The following is a 13665-nucleotide window of genomic DNA, read 5'->3' on the forward strand; positions in this document are numbered from 1 at the left end:
GTACATTAAAATCAAGTACACGTTAAGTTCATCAAATCCATGCATTATTTATATGAATTTTTTGATTAAAACATTCTTACAATGTTTCAATATACCTCGTTACTTTAGCAGACTCTTCAGTTATCAATTTACATGTAAACCTGTCGAAAAAATAATTGAGTTATTGTCAAAATTTCAACATCTTTTCTGTATTACCAATGAAGTTTTCAGCTATTTTTTGACAGTTAACGAGTTTGCATGCATGTTTATGTATCTATTTATATCAACGATTTGTTACCGAAAGTTTTAATTTATATTGACAATTTTGATAATAAACCAGATGTTTTATTTAAAACACGCATTTTTAATTGTCCATGAAATACTTTAAAACAACGATTTATTAAAGACAAAGGGATGAATAAGGGAAATAAATGAAATTACAACGAAACACATTTTAAATGATCGTTTATATATGTTAAAATCAAAGTAATTCAGTCAACAATTTAGTAGTTTATAAAATAGCATAAAGCTTTAAGATCTAAATCAAATAATATAATGATGATATGTAGTCAGTCATCATTAAAAAATCAAATAAGATTTTTTATTTAAAAAAATATGTGATATCAAACAAAAGAATATTTACATTGTATTTGAATAAACGATAGAAAATGAAATCAATTCAATACACAATTTTAAATTGCATATTCAAAAGTAAAATAAAACAAATGAAAATTGATAATAAATAACATGAAAATGGCATAATTAGTTAACCATTACACATAATGGAGTAATTAATACTGTGGCAAGAAAATTGTAATGCGTCACAAAAAATATAAATGTACAAAATAGCGAATCAAATCAGTTATGAATATATATATACATACATTTGTGAACGTTTTTTTTTAAGTTTTGTATATTTACAAAGTTGTATCCGACACATCACAGATAGTTTCGATTAAAATAAAGTCGAACAAGAATAACACTTAAAAAAGAAAAAAAAAAGTACGAGGACCGAAAATCGAAGTCGTTATATAAAATACTGTAGGAATTTAACTTTCTAAAATTTTATCTAATGAATTGAGCATGCCATTAAAATCTGCACTTAATTTGTCCTTAAATGATTTCAGCAATGTATCACGGACTTCTTTTTCGGATTTATGTGAAGCGTTTAGCGATTCCATGACTTCCTTTTGCACATCACGATTGCTATCCATTTTTCGTAAGAGGTAACCAGTTATAGAAGTTAATGGGATATTGTCTAGAATGACATCAGTATCAGACACATTGATTACTAATTTTAAAGCTTCAATAGGATTTGCCGTAATTAAAGAACACATTGTTACTGGATTTTCAACACATGCATTAGCGCTTTCTACCAATATTTCAGATTTAGAATCCTGCAACATAAAAACATCAAAAATTATTTAAATTTGATTTATGATAAAACTCTACAATTAAGAATATTAATAAATGTAACTTACAGCAGAAATTTTATCACTGGATTCTGTTTGCCTATCTTCGCAATTGACCATTACATCATTCTTTTCAATTTCTTTGAGAATAACTTCAGTATGTTCATCAAAAACGAATTCATCCACTGTCATATTTTCATCAACGGTTTTTTCAACATTATCATCAGATACTTTAACGAGAGAATGATTGGCATCATCTTCTATTTCTACATCTTCCATGACTACAATAGAATCATCTTGTACGTTACCACACAAATTCTCCCTGTTTAACTTCGCCTCATACTCGGACAGTGCCTGCTTAACGGTAGCGATCTTAGGATATTTCACAGGCAATCTATTGACTTCCACTTCTGTTAATTTTGCCAAATCGCCAATTGTCAATACTTTATCACTGATTTCTTTAACAAAATCATTTTTCCACATTGGCGATGATAACTTGCACGATATTTCAATAATGGGTACTTGACAATCGACAAGATTGGGATATATTGGCAGTGTAGAGTCAAACATGTCATTCTGAGCTATGTCAAGAATTTGTGGCGAATTGACGACAAGTGAACAAATATCAGATATTGGGACGTCGGATTCAATTTGAACAACGTCATTGTCAATATTTAATATGTTGTCTGTAATAATAGCATTTTCAGGTGGTGCTGTAGCTGCCATTTGAATTGTTTTCATCAGACATTTCGCTACGGCGACACGATTTCTTTTAATTGTAGGATTATCTTTAACCTGGGGGGATTTCGCTGTTTTGGTACCGATGTATTTTTCAACACTGACGGTGGTGGAAACCGGAGGATCATGAAAACTAACTCGTTTTTTCTGTAACACAATAATCAAACATATTAATAATAAATAATAAGGCAATATACAATAAAATTAAGAAAAAAATGTATATACTTTGGAAGATGGAGAAATTGTGAGATCATCATTTTCCAATTTTCTTTTCAATATAGGTCCAATAGGGCTAGCACTTAGAGATGGTATTAATTTGGTGAATTCTAAAAGTGGTTGCATGTCGGCCGATTCCTTATTGGAAATATTGTTGAAATTCAGTACACCATCCCATCGTTCAGAGTTAGTCGAAGGCACAGATTTCCTGTTATTAGATGCATCATCCGTAGCAGCAGAATTACCATCATCATCTTCAATTTTGTCATTGATCATACAAAGACTTAACATTTGAGCAGTTCGGCTTCCAACATGTTTGATAGAGAGCCAATTATTCCTCGCATTGTGCGTTATCATGGGAGTGTTAACTTTCGGTGGCGATATTTGTTTGACTGGAACATTATCTTTATTCGGACTAATTTTTTCGCTTGAAAAGAGATCAGGAGAAGTCAAAACTAAAGGAGAATTACTTTGAGAAACCTCCTTCGGAGTATTAGCGACAGTTGTATCCGCTTTATCGGGTGAAGTTTTCCTAATAGGCGAGTCGTCAGTTGAAAATGTGACGCCTTTAATTGGCGATATATCAACTGTATTGTTGAGAAGTTCTCTGTTTCTGTCTTGAATATCATCTTTACAAGGAGATGATACTATGCTGTTATTGAAAGTAATGCTCAAAGGTGATAAAGATCTAGAATTTAAATGAAGAATTTGGTTCAAGTCATTACTGTTGTCGACTTCATCACATTGAGTCTCCTTTTCATCAATATTTGAGAAATTTTGCCCGTTTTCTGATTCCATTAAAATAACACCGGCAATATTTGAAGGGACATCATCAATAGTTTTCACTTTGTCAATTGACGTTGTATCAGTACAAGCATCTTCACAGTTAGTTGGGAGAATATTTTGTCCTTCAATCATTTCACCAGACAGAGGTTGCGTTTCAGCTTCAGCTATTTGTTGAGATGATAACATAGAGTAATCGACTGATTTATTTTTATCAGATTTAGATGATTCAAGTTCTTTAGCTTTCGAAATAATTGTTTTCAGAGACATAGATGACAAGCTTTCTTCTTGTGAACTTTCAATGAAGTCAGGGCTACAAGTGATGTCATCGTCATTTTGCGCGCAAGTAAAATCGTCTTTTGTGAATGACTCTTGATCGTTAGAAAATATATCTAGCTCTTCGGGTTTATTACCGTAACTGGAAAATTCAAATTTACTATTATGTGGCACAACTTCAGTTTCTTGAGAAAATATACTTGCAACTGTTTTTAAATCACTGCTTGAAGTTTCAAAGAGAGCATTACAATTATTTTCAAAAATATCAGTATCATCTACATTAGAATTCTTGACATCAACAGCATGTACTTCAACCGAATGCAACACTTTAGTAGACTTATCATCAACAGAAGCACTAACTGATCCATTTGTATTTGAAAGCGTATTCTGATCAATGTTTACGCTTATAGTTTCAGGATTTTTCAGAAAATCTTTATCCTCAGCGGTAGCAAAAGAATTTTTGGACTTAGAATCAGTTTGCGTTACTAACTGATCGATATCAGAAATTAAAACAGTACAAGTACTTTCAATGCAAGAAATATTGTTATCGAGAGCTTTTTCAATAGGTAATGAATTTATTGAAGGAACATCTTTTTTAACGTCAGGTGTAATGGTTGACGCTTTTGCAGTACCTTCAGCATCAGTTTGACTAGACTTTTTTTGATTGACTTTTGTTTCGATGGTTATTAGAGAGCGTCTCGTTTTGCGTGTATTCACATTTCTGTTAGACTTGATAATATCTATTGAAGGATGACCTTCATTTGTATTAATTGCCAGTTGGTTCATTAGTCTCGATTTCTTTTTAAGAGATTTAGGTGTTACTGGAGATTTGCATAATTCTGATGAAACATTGATCTCAGTTTTGGGCGACATACATTCTTCATCTTTATTACTTAGTGATTCGTCATTTTTTGACATATTCATTTTAGACGTTTTCAATTCCAAAGATGCATCAGTAATAAACTTATTTGGTTTTCTTCTTATACGAGTTGGACGACTAGGTGTAGTATCTTTATCATCTTGTTTATTTGTTTCATTGCTTATCTTGTTTATTTGATCAGATTCATCACTGATCAAAATAATGTCGGTAGGATAATCTGTTGTGGGACCTCCATCACGGGAAGAACGCTTCTTTTTATTATCTGTTGTAGGACTTTCATCACCGGAAGGACGCTTTTTTTTATTATTTGTTGTGGGACCTTCATCACTGGGAGAATGCTTTTTTATTTCATTATCAGTTGTGTCATTTAAGACATTTATAGTAAACTGCGTAGCACTAGAGCTATTTTTTTCAATTACAATTGGCTCAATATCTTTCTTATTTGTCGTATTGTCATTATTTATCAAATTAATTGTGCTGTTATCATTTTTCGATTTAATCACTTTATCTTCCTGCTTCTCTTGAATTTGATTATCAACAACTATTTGGTTAGTTACACTCTGATTGTTTTCTGTGACGCTCACGCTTAGAACTTTAACCTCAATTTTATCACATATATCTTCATCAATTTTATTTTTATCTTTCGGACTTTTTAACTGTTGCAAATTGTCATTAATTCTTGAAAATATCGACCTCCTATTTTTTTGATTATCCGATCTTGTGGGTGTTTTAAATTTCGTCTCTTTATTTTCTACATTTCCATTGAGTTGATGAGTGCCAAGAACAGTTTTGCCGCTTTCAGATTCTAAGCCATTCGATTTTAAATGGCCAATTTCACTTAAAACTTGATTATTTGTAGAAACGTTTAATTTCTTATCATTCTTTAAAATATTTTCGTTTTGTTCTGCTACAACCACTTTCGCCGAACGTAAAGTAATGCTATTTTTTTCAGAGTTGGTTTTGATATCCTTTTTAGGAACCACTTTATCAATAGAATGCTTAAAAGAATTTGTGACGGTGGTTTTGTCATCAGACAATCCTTGAGAGGATAAATCTTGACTGCTTGAATTGTCACTAGAAGACTTATTATAGCCTGCAGGTTTCCAACTTTTCAATAAATTTTCATCTTGGGATTGAGAAAGATCTTCATACAGCGCAGGTATATCATCTCTTCGTCGTTTTAATACATCTTTTTGATGCTCTGTTAATTTTTTTGGATCGAATTTCCAGTTTGGTTCAATTATGACAAAATCATCTTTAGTCTTAGCAAGAGTGTTTGATTTCTTTGTATACGTTTTCGGTGTGATCGGTGTTACTTTTGAATTGCACGGGGAGGACTCCGGTGTTTGTTCGTTCACTTTCCTTGCAATCAATAATGCTTGAATTTTAATCAATTCACTTTTTTCCAAGATGGGTTCTTTTTTATTTGGTTCTACTATGTGTTCGAGTAAATCAACACATTTACTTTGAATATTGGGATTTTTGATATTTCGCATTAAATTGTTGACTATGTCTAGCAAATTATCAACAACTGAAGCAAAATATACGGGAATTATTAAGCTATGCAAACTATCCAATAGAGAATTGAAGGTATTAATGGTTTCTTGAGTATTACCATGATCCTGAAATCAAATAATGGAATGAAATATAAACTCTGTATTAGTGAATGTGCAGGAATTTGATTATTTTTTTTCTTTTGGATTTAAAAAAAATACTGCACAGTTTTTTTTGTTTACTGCGCATCTTCCATGGAAGAAAATAAAACCATTATTGTAATTATATTAGAATACTAATAAAATGAAATTTTTGCATACAAAATGAGACACATCTAAAATATATAACAGAGCAGAATAAATAAAAACTCACATGAGTGCCTTGCGTAAGATAATTCGAAATAATCTTAATATTTTTATTCAAAACACTTATTAGATGTTCAGCTGAAGATAACGATACATGGTACGTGTGACAGTGTAATAATATTGACGACAGTTGCTTTAATGAATCAACCAAACTAATGTACAAGATATGGGGAATTTTTCCGACCGGTAGATTGTTTAGGAACTTCTCCATTCCCATAAAGAAAGAATTCATTACACCCATTTGACCTGAAATTTTTGATCATATATGTATAGTATGATAATTAAAATAAATTGTGATATAATGCAAATTTAAATTACAAACAGCCTCATATTACTAAAGAAATATCATAAAGATTCGAGTTAACTAAGCTCTTGCGAATTTACATTGCCCTTTGAATTTGATGTTTTGTAGAATTTGTTTGTTGAAATGTGTTTTATACCTCTAAAAAATACACAACTAATAAACAATTTCAAATGAAAAAAAACTTTTTTTACATGTTCCAAAAAAGAAAAAAAAAACAATATAATTAATAATGGAAACTGGAACTAAAAAAAAGGTTTTTTTGTTTTAATGTCTCTCCGGCCTTACAGTGAAAGCGGATGGATAGCCACATTCACCAAGATTACAGAGAGTGGGATATAAATCGAGTCTATGAAGAGTTTTGTTACACGAACGCTTCATAAGCCTTGTTTTAATCATTGGCTATTAATCATTGAAAATTATACGAAATAAAAAAAAGAAACATATTTACCGGGCTTCTCATCTGAAAATCTTTTTATGACCGAAGTCAAAAAATATATCGGTATTAAATTTATAGCATTTCTGTTGTTTTTATTGTTTATTTTCAATAAACCGCTAACTACATCGATGTCGATTTGATTTATTGTGTTTTCCTTTGCAACACGAATTTTTGATCTTTGAATACCGTATAGCTTTCTCCAAGCAGCAGACACATTCACAATCTGAAAAACGTGAAATTTTATTTGAATTCAGCATTCAATAGCAAAATAGCAACTATGCATACATTCTTAAAACCCACCTTTGCATTTCCATTATATTTAACTATAGGCCACATTAAAACAGTAGAATAAACATCAATATCTATTTGTTGAATCGAAGCAGATAAAGCATCAGCAAGATAACACCAAACCAGGGGACCATGACCATCTGATGAAATTTCATCGATAATCCAAGAAACAAATTCTTTAAATCCTCCCATTAAACCGATTTGAATCAAATTTTCAAAGTCAAAGTGTAGCTTGGACATTGTATCTCTAAAATAAATATGTATAGATAAGTTGAATTTCAATATTTTAGCATTAAATTTAACCTTTCTAAATAATAAAAAACACTTACGCATGATATAATTTAGGTAACAAAACAAATTTCAATAATGTTTGTATAGGTGTGTGTGTTTTAGATGGTATAATAGAATTATCATTCAATGCAGTAACAGAATATCCACCATTTTTATCGACGATTGATGGAATTATTATTGTCATAATTATTTCAGCAAATAATGGATTATGCGAGTGTTTCTAAAAAAATATAACAAATATTAAGCAAAATAATTAAAAATAAGAGAAAATCAAAAGTTAAGAAAATAATGCTTACATCTACAAATATATCTAACAAATTCAATAAGCTTTTAAGTCCAACTGCGAACATCTCAGTCTTAATGTTTGAAGATACTTTGACAAAAGACTGCCAAATGCAACGTAGGTTTTGGGTCAGGCTTTCAAAATCGGATTTTGATTTATTCGCTTTAGGTAGATGAGAACTGATGAAAACGGTTACATTCCTCAGGACCCAAATCCAGTGAACGGACAACTCTATCCACATTTCGCTGTTCAAAATTGGTTGTGAAAGTTTCTTGAAATCGCCATGGATGCATCCAGAACAATTGACGTGACCGAACATTTCAACAATCGACTTTATCGCCAACCTTTGTACAGATTCAAACACTTCTCCTGGGTATTTCTTGTTAGTGGTGTTCGAGGATTTTGGCTCACCAAAACAGTAACACAGAAAAGGCATTAATATTGTGCGCGAGTGTGGTTTAATATTCGTCCGCAACAGTGTAATTAAATTCCACCAAACGTCAAATTTGAGAAGACCAATCTCTTCAGTCTTCGCATTATTTGACTCCAAAGCGATCGATACAAGTTTGATTCGACTCGTACTGAATAAAATCTTTTCATCCAAAGCAAAATTTTCAATCAAGGCTTGTAAACATAGAAAAGCCTGATATTTACAATCGACACTTTTTTTAAAACCTTCTTGTAATGCATAGAGCATGTGATTGATGTTGCTGCCAAATTTATGCAATTCTTTATCGCACATTCTAACGAGCACTATCCAAAGACGTCGCCAATGCTGATTGTTGTTATTTTGTAAATTTACAAGAAATTGTGGATAGCTGAAAAAATAGAAATCAAATTATATGTCAATTTATGATTAACATGAATACATCAATAATAAGAACACTTATATTTACAATGTTCTGGATTTAATTTTCGACGATATCACCGACCAAAGTGGGTGGTTGTATACGTTGACTTTAACTATGTGTGGCACAATTTCTTCGGCAATATTTATACCGAATTCTCGATTGTCGTTATCATCCAAAAACAAGAATGGAATTAAATGCAACAACCACAAATTTAGGCCACTTTTTATAAATTCAATCTTGTCATCTTCAGTAAGGCATTGTAAATATTTTGAAAGCAACGACGTAATCTAATACAAATAATTACAGGATTAAACAGGGTACAAAATGTGAAAATTCAAACATAAAGATATATTATATGTACCATATCACAATGGGGCACGTTTGGTGTGGCTTTTAAATGAGTTTCCACCAACTTTAGCATGCTTTCGCTTATTTGTAAAGAAACACTCGTAAATACATCATCGGGGAATTGTAATAACGTTTCTAAATACAATTGATGATTATTTTTTCCAGTGACATTAGTTTCAGATATATCGACATTATTCAACTGGTTTATGACTGATACCATGGTATTTTTCAATGACGGTAATTTCGGATAAATCCCGGCCTGAAAACAAAATATAATACATATTGTGGTGGAAAACTATGCCAATTATTGTACTTCAATGTGCTGGTAGTAGAATAAATACGATTACAAAATTGTAGGTGAGCTTTTCAAACAGAACATAGAATATAGAAATGTACATAGTAGTAGTAGTAGTAGTAGTAGTAGTGAGGGATACCTTGATCTTGTCCAACATCAGTTTTAGTATGTTGAGTATTTTGAGTTTGTTGTCGTGTCTGGCGAGATCTTTGTTGAGCACGTCTATGAAGGTGAGCAGCTGTTCCTGGTTGACGGGGGTGTCTTTTTCCATCATCTGAGCGAGCACGAGGTAGGTCTCCTCTTTGGTGAGGTCGAACTGCGCCGAGTCCGCCTTCATGGTGACTCTGACAGATTCTCCACTGCAATGCGGTCGCCCCGGGAGCGGAGGCTCACTTGGGGGGCGGAGGCTCACTCGGGGGCGCACGCCTCGCACTACAACGTCGCACTTGTATGTCGCCCCGACCACCGCCGCCAGATTATGGCGCGAAACAGTCGCGACACCCGCAACCCAAACACCAACAGAGCCGGTTAACTGTTGGCCTTAACCTATATTTATACGTCTACATACGTATTGCGTTTATCAATTTATCTGAATTATTTTCGATACAAATATTTGGTTCGGTGATTATTGCGCACAAAACGCTCGCCCAAAAGACTCTAAATTATCTATAACGAAACATCTGGCAGCCGAAAAGTCCATCATACTAACGAGAACTCGAGTGCCAAATATTCCCCATTCGTGATTTTCGTGGCAAAGATTGTTTCTCGGACGATCGCAATGTGCGTAATAATCCATCTATCAAATATTTTATTTATGTACACATATATTTTGTTATATGGATTACAAAAAATATTTTCCTTTAAAATTTTTATATAATAAAATATCAGTAAACGGATTAAACCGCAAAAAGTGATCTCGCGCAAGTCACTAAAATCTCTATCACGGAACATCTGACACTCGAGTTCTCGGGTTTGGTGACTATTGGTCACAAAGCGCTCGCCCAAAAGTCACTAAAATCCATAGATGTATAATACATAGATCCGCCCTCACGCTTTATACTGGTCTCCCTTTTGGCGTGTGCAAAATACATGGCGCATGCACACTTTCTCTCAGTAGGTAGTTAGCTTCTAAGTAGTGTAGGAATCTCATCATCGTCATCGTCATCGAAACATTCGAGAATATTCCACAACAACAAACCACATGCCTCGCAGAACTCACCACACGTAAACAACACGTGCACTTCTTGGAATCAATCACCAGTTCCTTCGAGAATGTTCCACCCCTCACACTCGAGCGGAACGAAACCAAGACGAAGCACACCTGCAGCCATTATATTAAACTCAAGCGGAACGCCCCTACCAGTCGAGCGGAACCAAAACGGTCGAAACACGCCGCCACCATTAAACTACATCGAGCGGAACGGCGCCAATCATTCCAGAAAATTCTACCCCTCGACAAAAGAACATTCCTCGCTTACGCATCAACAACCACCACCATAGGTCAGGCGATACCAGAAACACTATAAAAGGAGGTACAACCCAAACAACGCCAGTCGACCCACAGCAGCAAGCGTCGACACACAGCAGCAGACCAGTCTACATACAGCTCCTGACCAGCCACCACTACACTACGCGGACTTGGAAGATCAACCAGCCGGACGAGCCAGCAACACACTGCCGTATCCAGCGACTTGCCGAACATAGCCGAACAACGAGCCAGCAACACACTGCCGCATCCAGAGACCTTCTGAACATAGCTGAATGCCGAGCCAGCGACACTCTATCATATCCAGAGACCGCTGAACGACATACTTTTGCCAACAATTAATCATATTTGTGTATACCTTGTTACTACCAAATAAATACCATATCCAACATATAGCTGTATTTAACACCGAACACAGACGAACCTGTCTATAACACATGGCGGACTGGTGGTGAAGAAGACCTTCACAACTAGATTAGTCCCCATAGTAGGAAAGGTCGATTGCGGAGATCTTGTCGTCACTAACTGAGGGGTGCGGGGGGTTTAACTAGCGGGGAAGTGAAAAAAACGCCGACCGCTGCGTCGTAGGGAAAAAAACCTTTTTTTCCCAACTTCCCCGCTAGTTAAACCCCCCGCACCCCTCAGTTAGTGACGACAAGATTTCTGACCAAAATCACGCGTCAGGGCCCATCTATGTGTATTATATATCTATGCTAAAATCTCTATAACGCAACATCTGGCAACTGAAAAGTCCATCATACTAACGAGAACTCGTGTGCCAAATATTCTAACCTAAAATATAAATAAAATATAGCTGTTTCAAAATATATTTCTGTAGAAATATCTCTATTTGGTTAAAAATTGAAAATCTTTCGGTATTTAGCTGCTGTTCAGATTCTGCAAAAACGGTTTTCCAATATGTTTTGTGAGATAAACGGGTTACATCCCAAATATGAATCGCTACCAGGATAATCGCTGCTATGAAAATAACGCATGCGGTTTTCTCTCGCACAGGAAAATTGCCGTACAGAAAACTGCCCAAATATTGCTCAGCATATGCTTCTTTTTACCAGATTTTTATTATTATCAAATTTAAATTAACGTTACGGACTTTTATGTCCGTATCAATATGTGAAGTTCATATGTGTAGTCAATAATAATAAAAATCTTGTAAAAAAAAAACATTTGCTAAGCAATATTTGAGCAGTTTTTTGTAAGGAATTTTCTTATCCTGGTAGCGATTCACATTTGGGATGTAATCACTAGTCACCGGACCCAGAAGGGGCCGCGTATTGTTCAAAGGTTGTAAATGCGTTGTTAAAGGTTTGCCGAACCTTTTTTCCAAAGGATTTACAACAATGGAACAATGGATCACCGAACCGGTGTAATAAGTGTAATAACTAGTTATCACCGAACCGTTTTGTGCGTAGGTTACAAGTTATTAATTTTTTTTAACTATTTCTAAAATAATTTCAATAAACTTATAAAATATATGGTACTTGTTTGGTAGTGAGGCTCACGCTTCACTCTCAAAAACTAATTATTACACTTCTGAAGTTTATACATACTTTTACGTTTTTTGCTTATTTAATAATAACGTTATCAATGAATTTTGAAAAAACCCAACAAATCGGACATTTAATTTCTATTTGTTGGGTTATTTAACTGCGCAATAATATTTGCGCAGTTTTCTGTACGCCAAATTTTCGTGCGTCGGGGATACATACTCACTTAATTTGCGCGAGGAACAGGCTTTTCCTCCCGTATTAATGTGCGCGCGCAGAATACGGGAGGAAAAGCCTGTTCCTCTTGTTCCTGTTGTACCCTCCTCGCGCAAATTAAATGAGTATGTACCGTTTACCATGCACCCTTTTTTTTGATCTTTCGACTTAAGATCTTTCGATTTTCGATCTTTGCCTTCCGATATTTGTGTTTTCTGTAATTTAACATTCTGGCTTGTCACGTAGACCCCTTCAAGACATATCTTCGTTTCAGCAATAAGGTAAAAATAAATTTTAAAATTATATACTATATATAAAAACAATGTGTCGGTAAATATGTATATAAATATGTGACGGACAACGGGCGCAGTATGTGGAACCAATTATTTTTTCATTTCTTTTCATTATCTTCAGTTTTTTAAATTGAAACCAATCGTTTCAATTTCTTTTCGAAACTACCCGTTGAAATCAACGGGCACAACACTAGTGTACCATGGTATATTTTATAATCTTATATTTAATTTGATAAAGCACGGATATGTTATCTTCGATATAATTATATGTGTATCTATGCTAATAAAAATTAATCATCTAATATAGCCAAATAATAGAATGTCAATATTTCGAGTTGAACAACACAGAATATTCGAATTTAGAATTCAGCGGGCACGTACATATATGTACATATATATATATCATGGAATAAAAACCTAGTAAGGCCCTCTACGCACTTGCGATTTTCGATCTTTTTCTTGCGCGACAGAAATCATAGAAAGTGCCTGTGATTATTTGGTCGCATATGCGCGCATATGCGACCAAATAATCTATAATAAATAATAATAACTATACACATGTTCTATTTTTGCGACTAAGTGATCGCGCGACAGAAAATAGCAAGTGCATATAGGGCCCAAGAGGTAGATCTGGGTGGAATGGCTGTTTTGGTTCTTCGTTCTTTGACACCTACTCATTCTAAATTCGAATACTCTGCATTTGTACAATACTAATAACAAATACCTATTATTAAATCAATAAATAAAATATAATTATATCACATGTTGATATCTGCATAATTAGCCTAGCACTAGAATTGTTTTTATTTTGATCAATAGATGACACTATCCGATAGATATTTATCAAAACAATCGGAAATGTTTGTATATATGTATGTATGTATGTAATTTATTGAAAAGGTTAAATGTCGTAAAATTAAAATACG

General features: G+C 33.9%; 1 protein-coding gene across 1 annotated transcript; it reads right to left on the reverse strand.

Annotated features, from left to right (window-relative positions):
• Positions 1-424: 424 nt before the first annotated feature.
• Positions 425-9789, reverse strand: Rif1 (Rap1 interacting factor 1). The gene is made up of 11 exons (XM_077428144.1): positions 9379-9789; positions 8958-9203; positions 8642-8883; positions 7759-8563; positions 7501-7682; positions 7184-7418; positions 6896-7106; positions 6151-6389; positions 2355-5906; positions 1461-2276; positions 425-1376 (listed from the first exon to the last, which is right to left on the reverse strand). Exons 1-11 carry the CDS (start codon positions 9574-9576, stop codon positions 1029-1031), a joined length of 7074 nt encoding a protein of 2357 aa, XP_077284270.1. The 5' UTR covers positions 9577-9789; the 3' UTR covers positions 425-1028.
• Positions 9790-13665: the final 3876 nt, after the last annotated feature.

This window comes from Arctopsyche grandis, chromosome 3 (genome assembly GCF_051622035.1).
Source record: "Arctopsyche grandis isolate Sample6627 chromosome 3, ASM5162203v2, whole genome shotgun sequence".
Lineage (NCBI taxonomy): Eukaryota > Metazoa > Arthropoda > Insecta > Trichoptera > Hydropsychidae > Arctopsyche > Arctopsyche grandis.

Bases quoted from the DNA above. Each gene is read 5' to 3' on its own strand.
- Rif1 (XM_077428144.1), bottom strand. From the start codon at position 9,576: ATGAAGGCGGACTCGGCGCAGTTCGACCTCACCAAAGAGGAGACCTAC. The intron at 7,419-7,500 runs GTAAGTGTTTTT...TATTTATTTTAG, and splicing joins TTACCTAAATTATATCATGC to AGATACAATGTCCAAGCTAC. The intron at 2,277-2,354 runs GTATATACATTT...ATTGTGTTACAG, and splicing joins CAATTTCTCCATCTTCCAAA to AAAAAACGAGTTAGTTTTCA.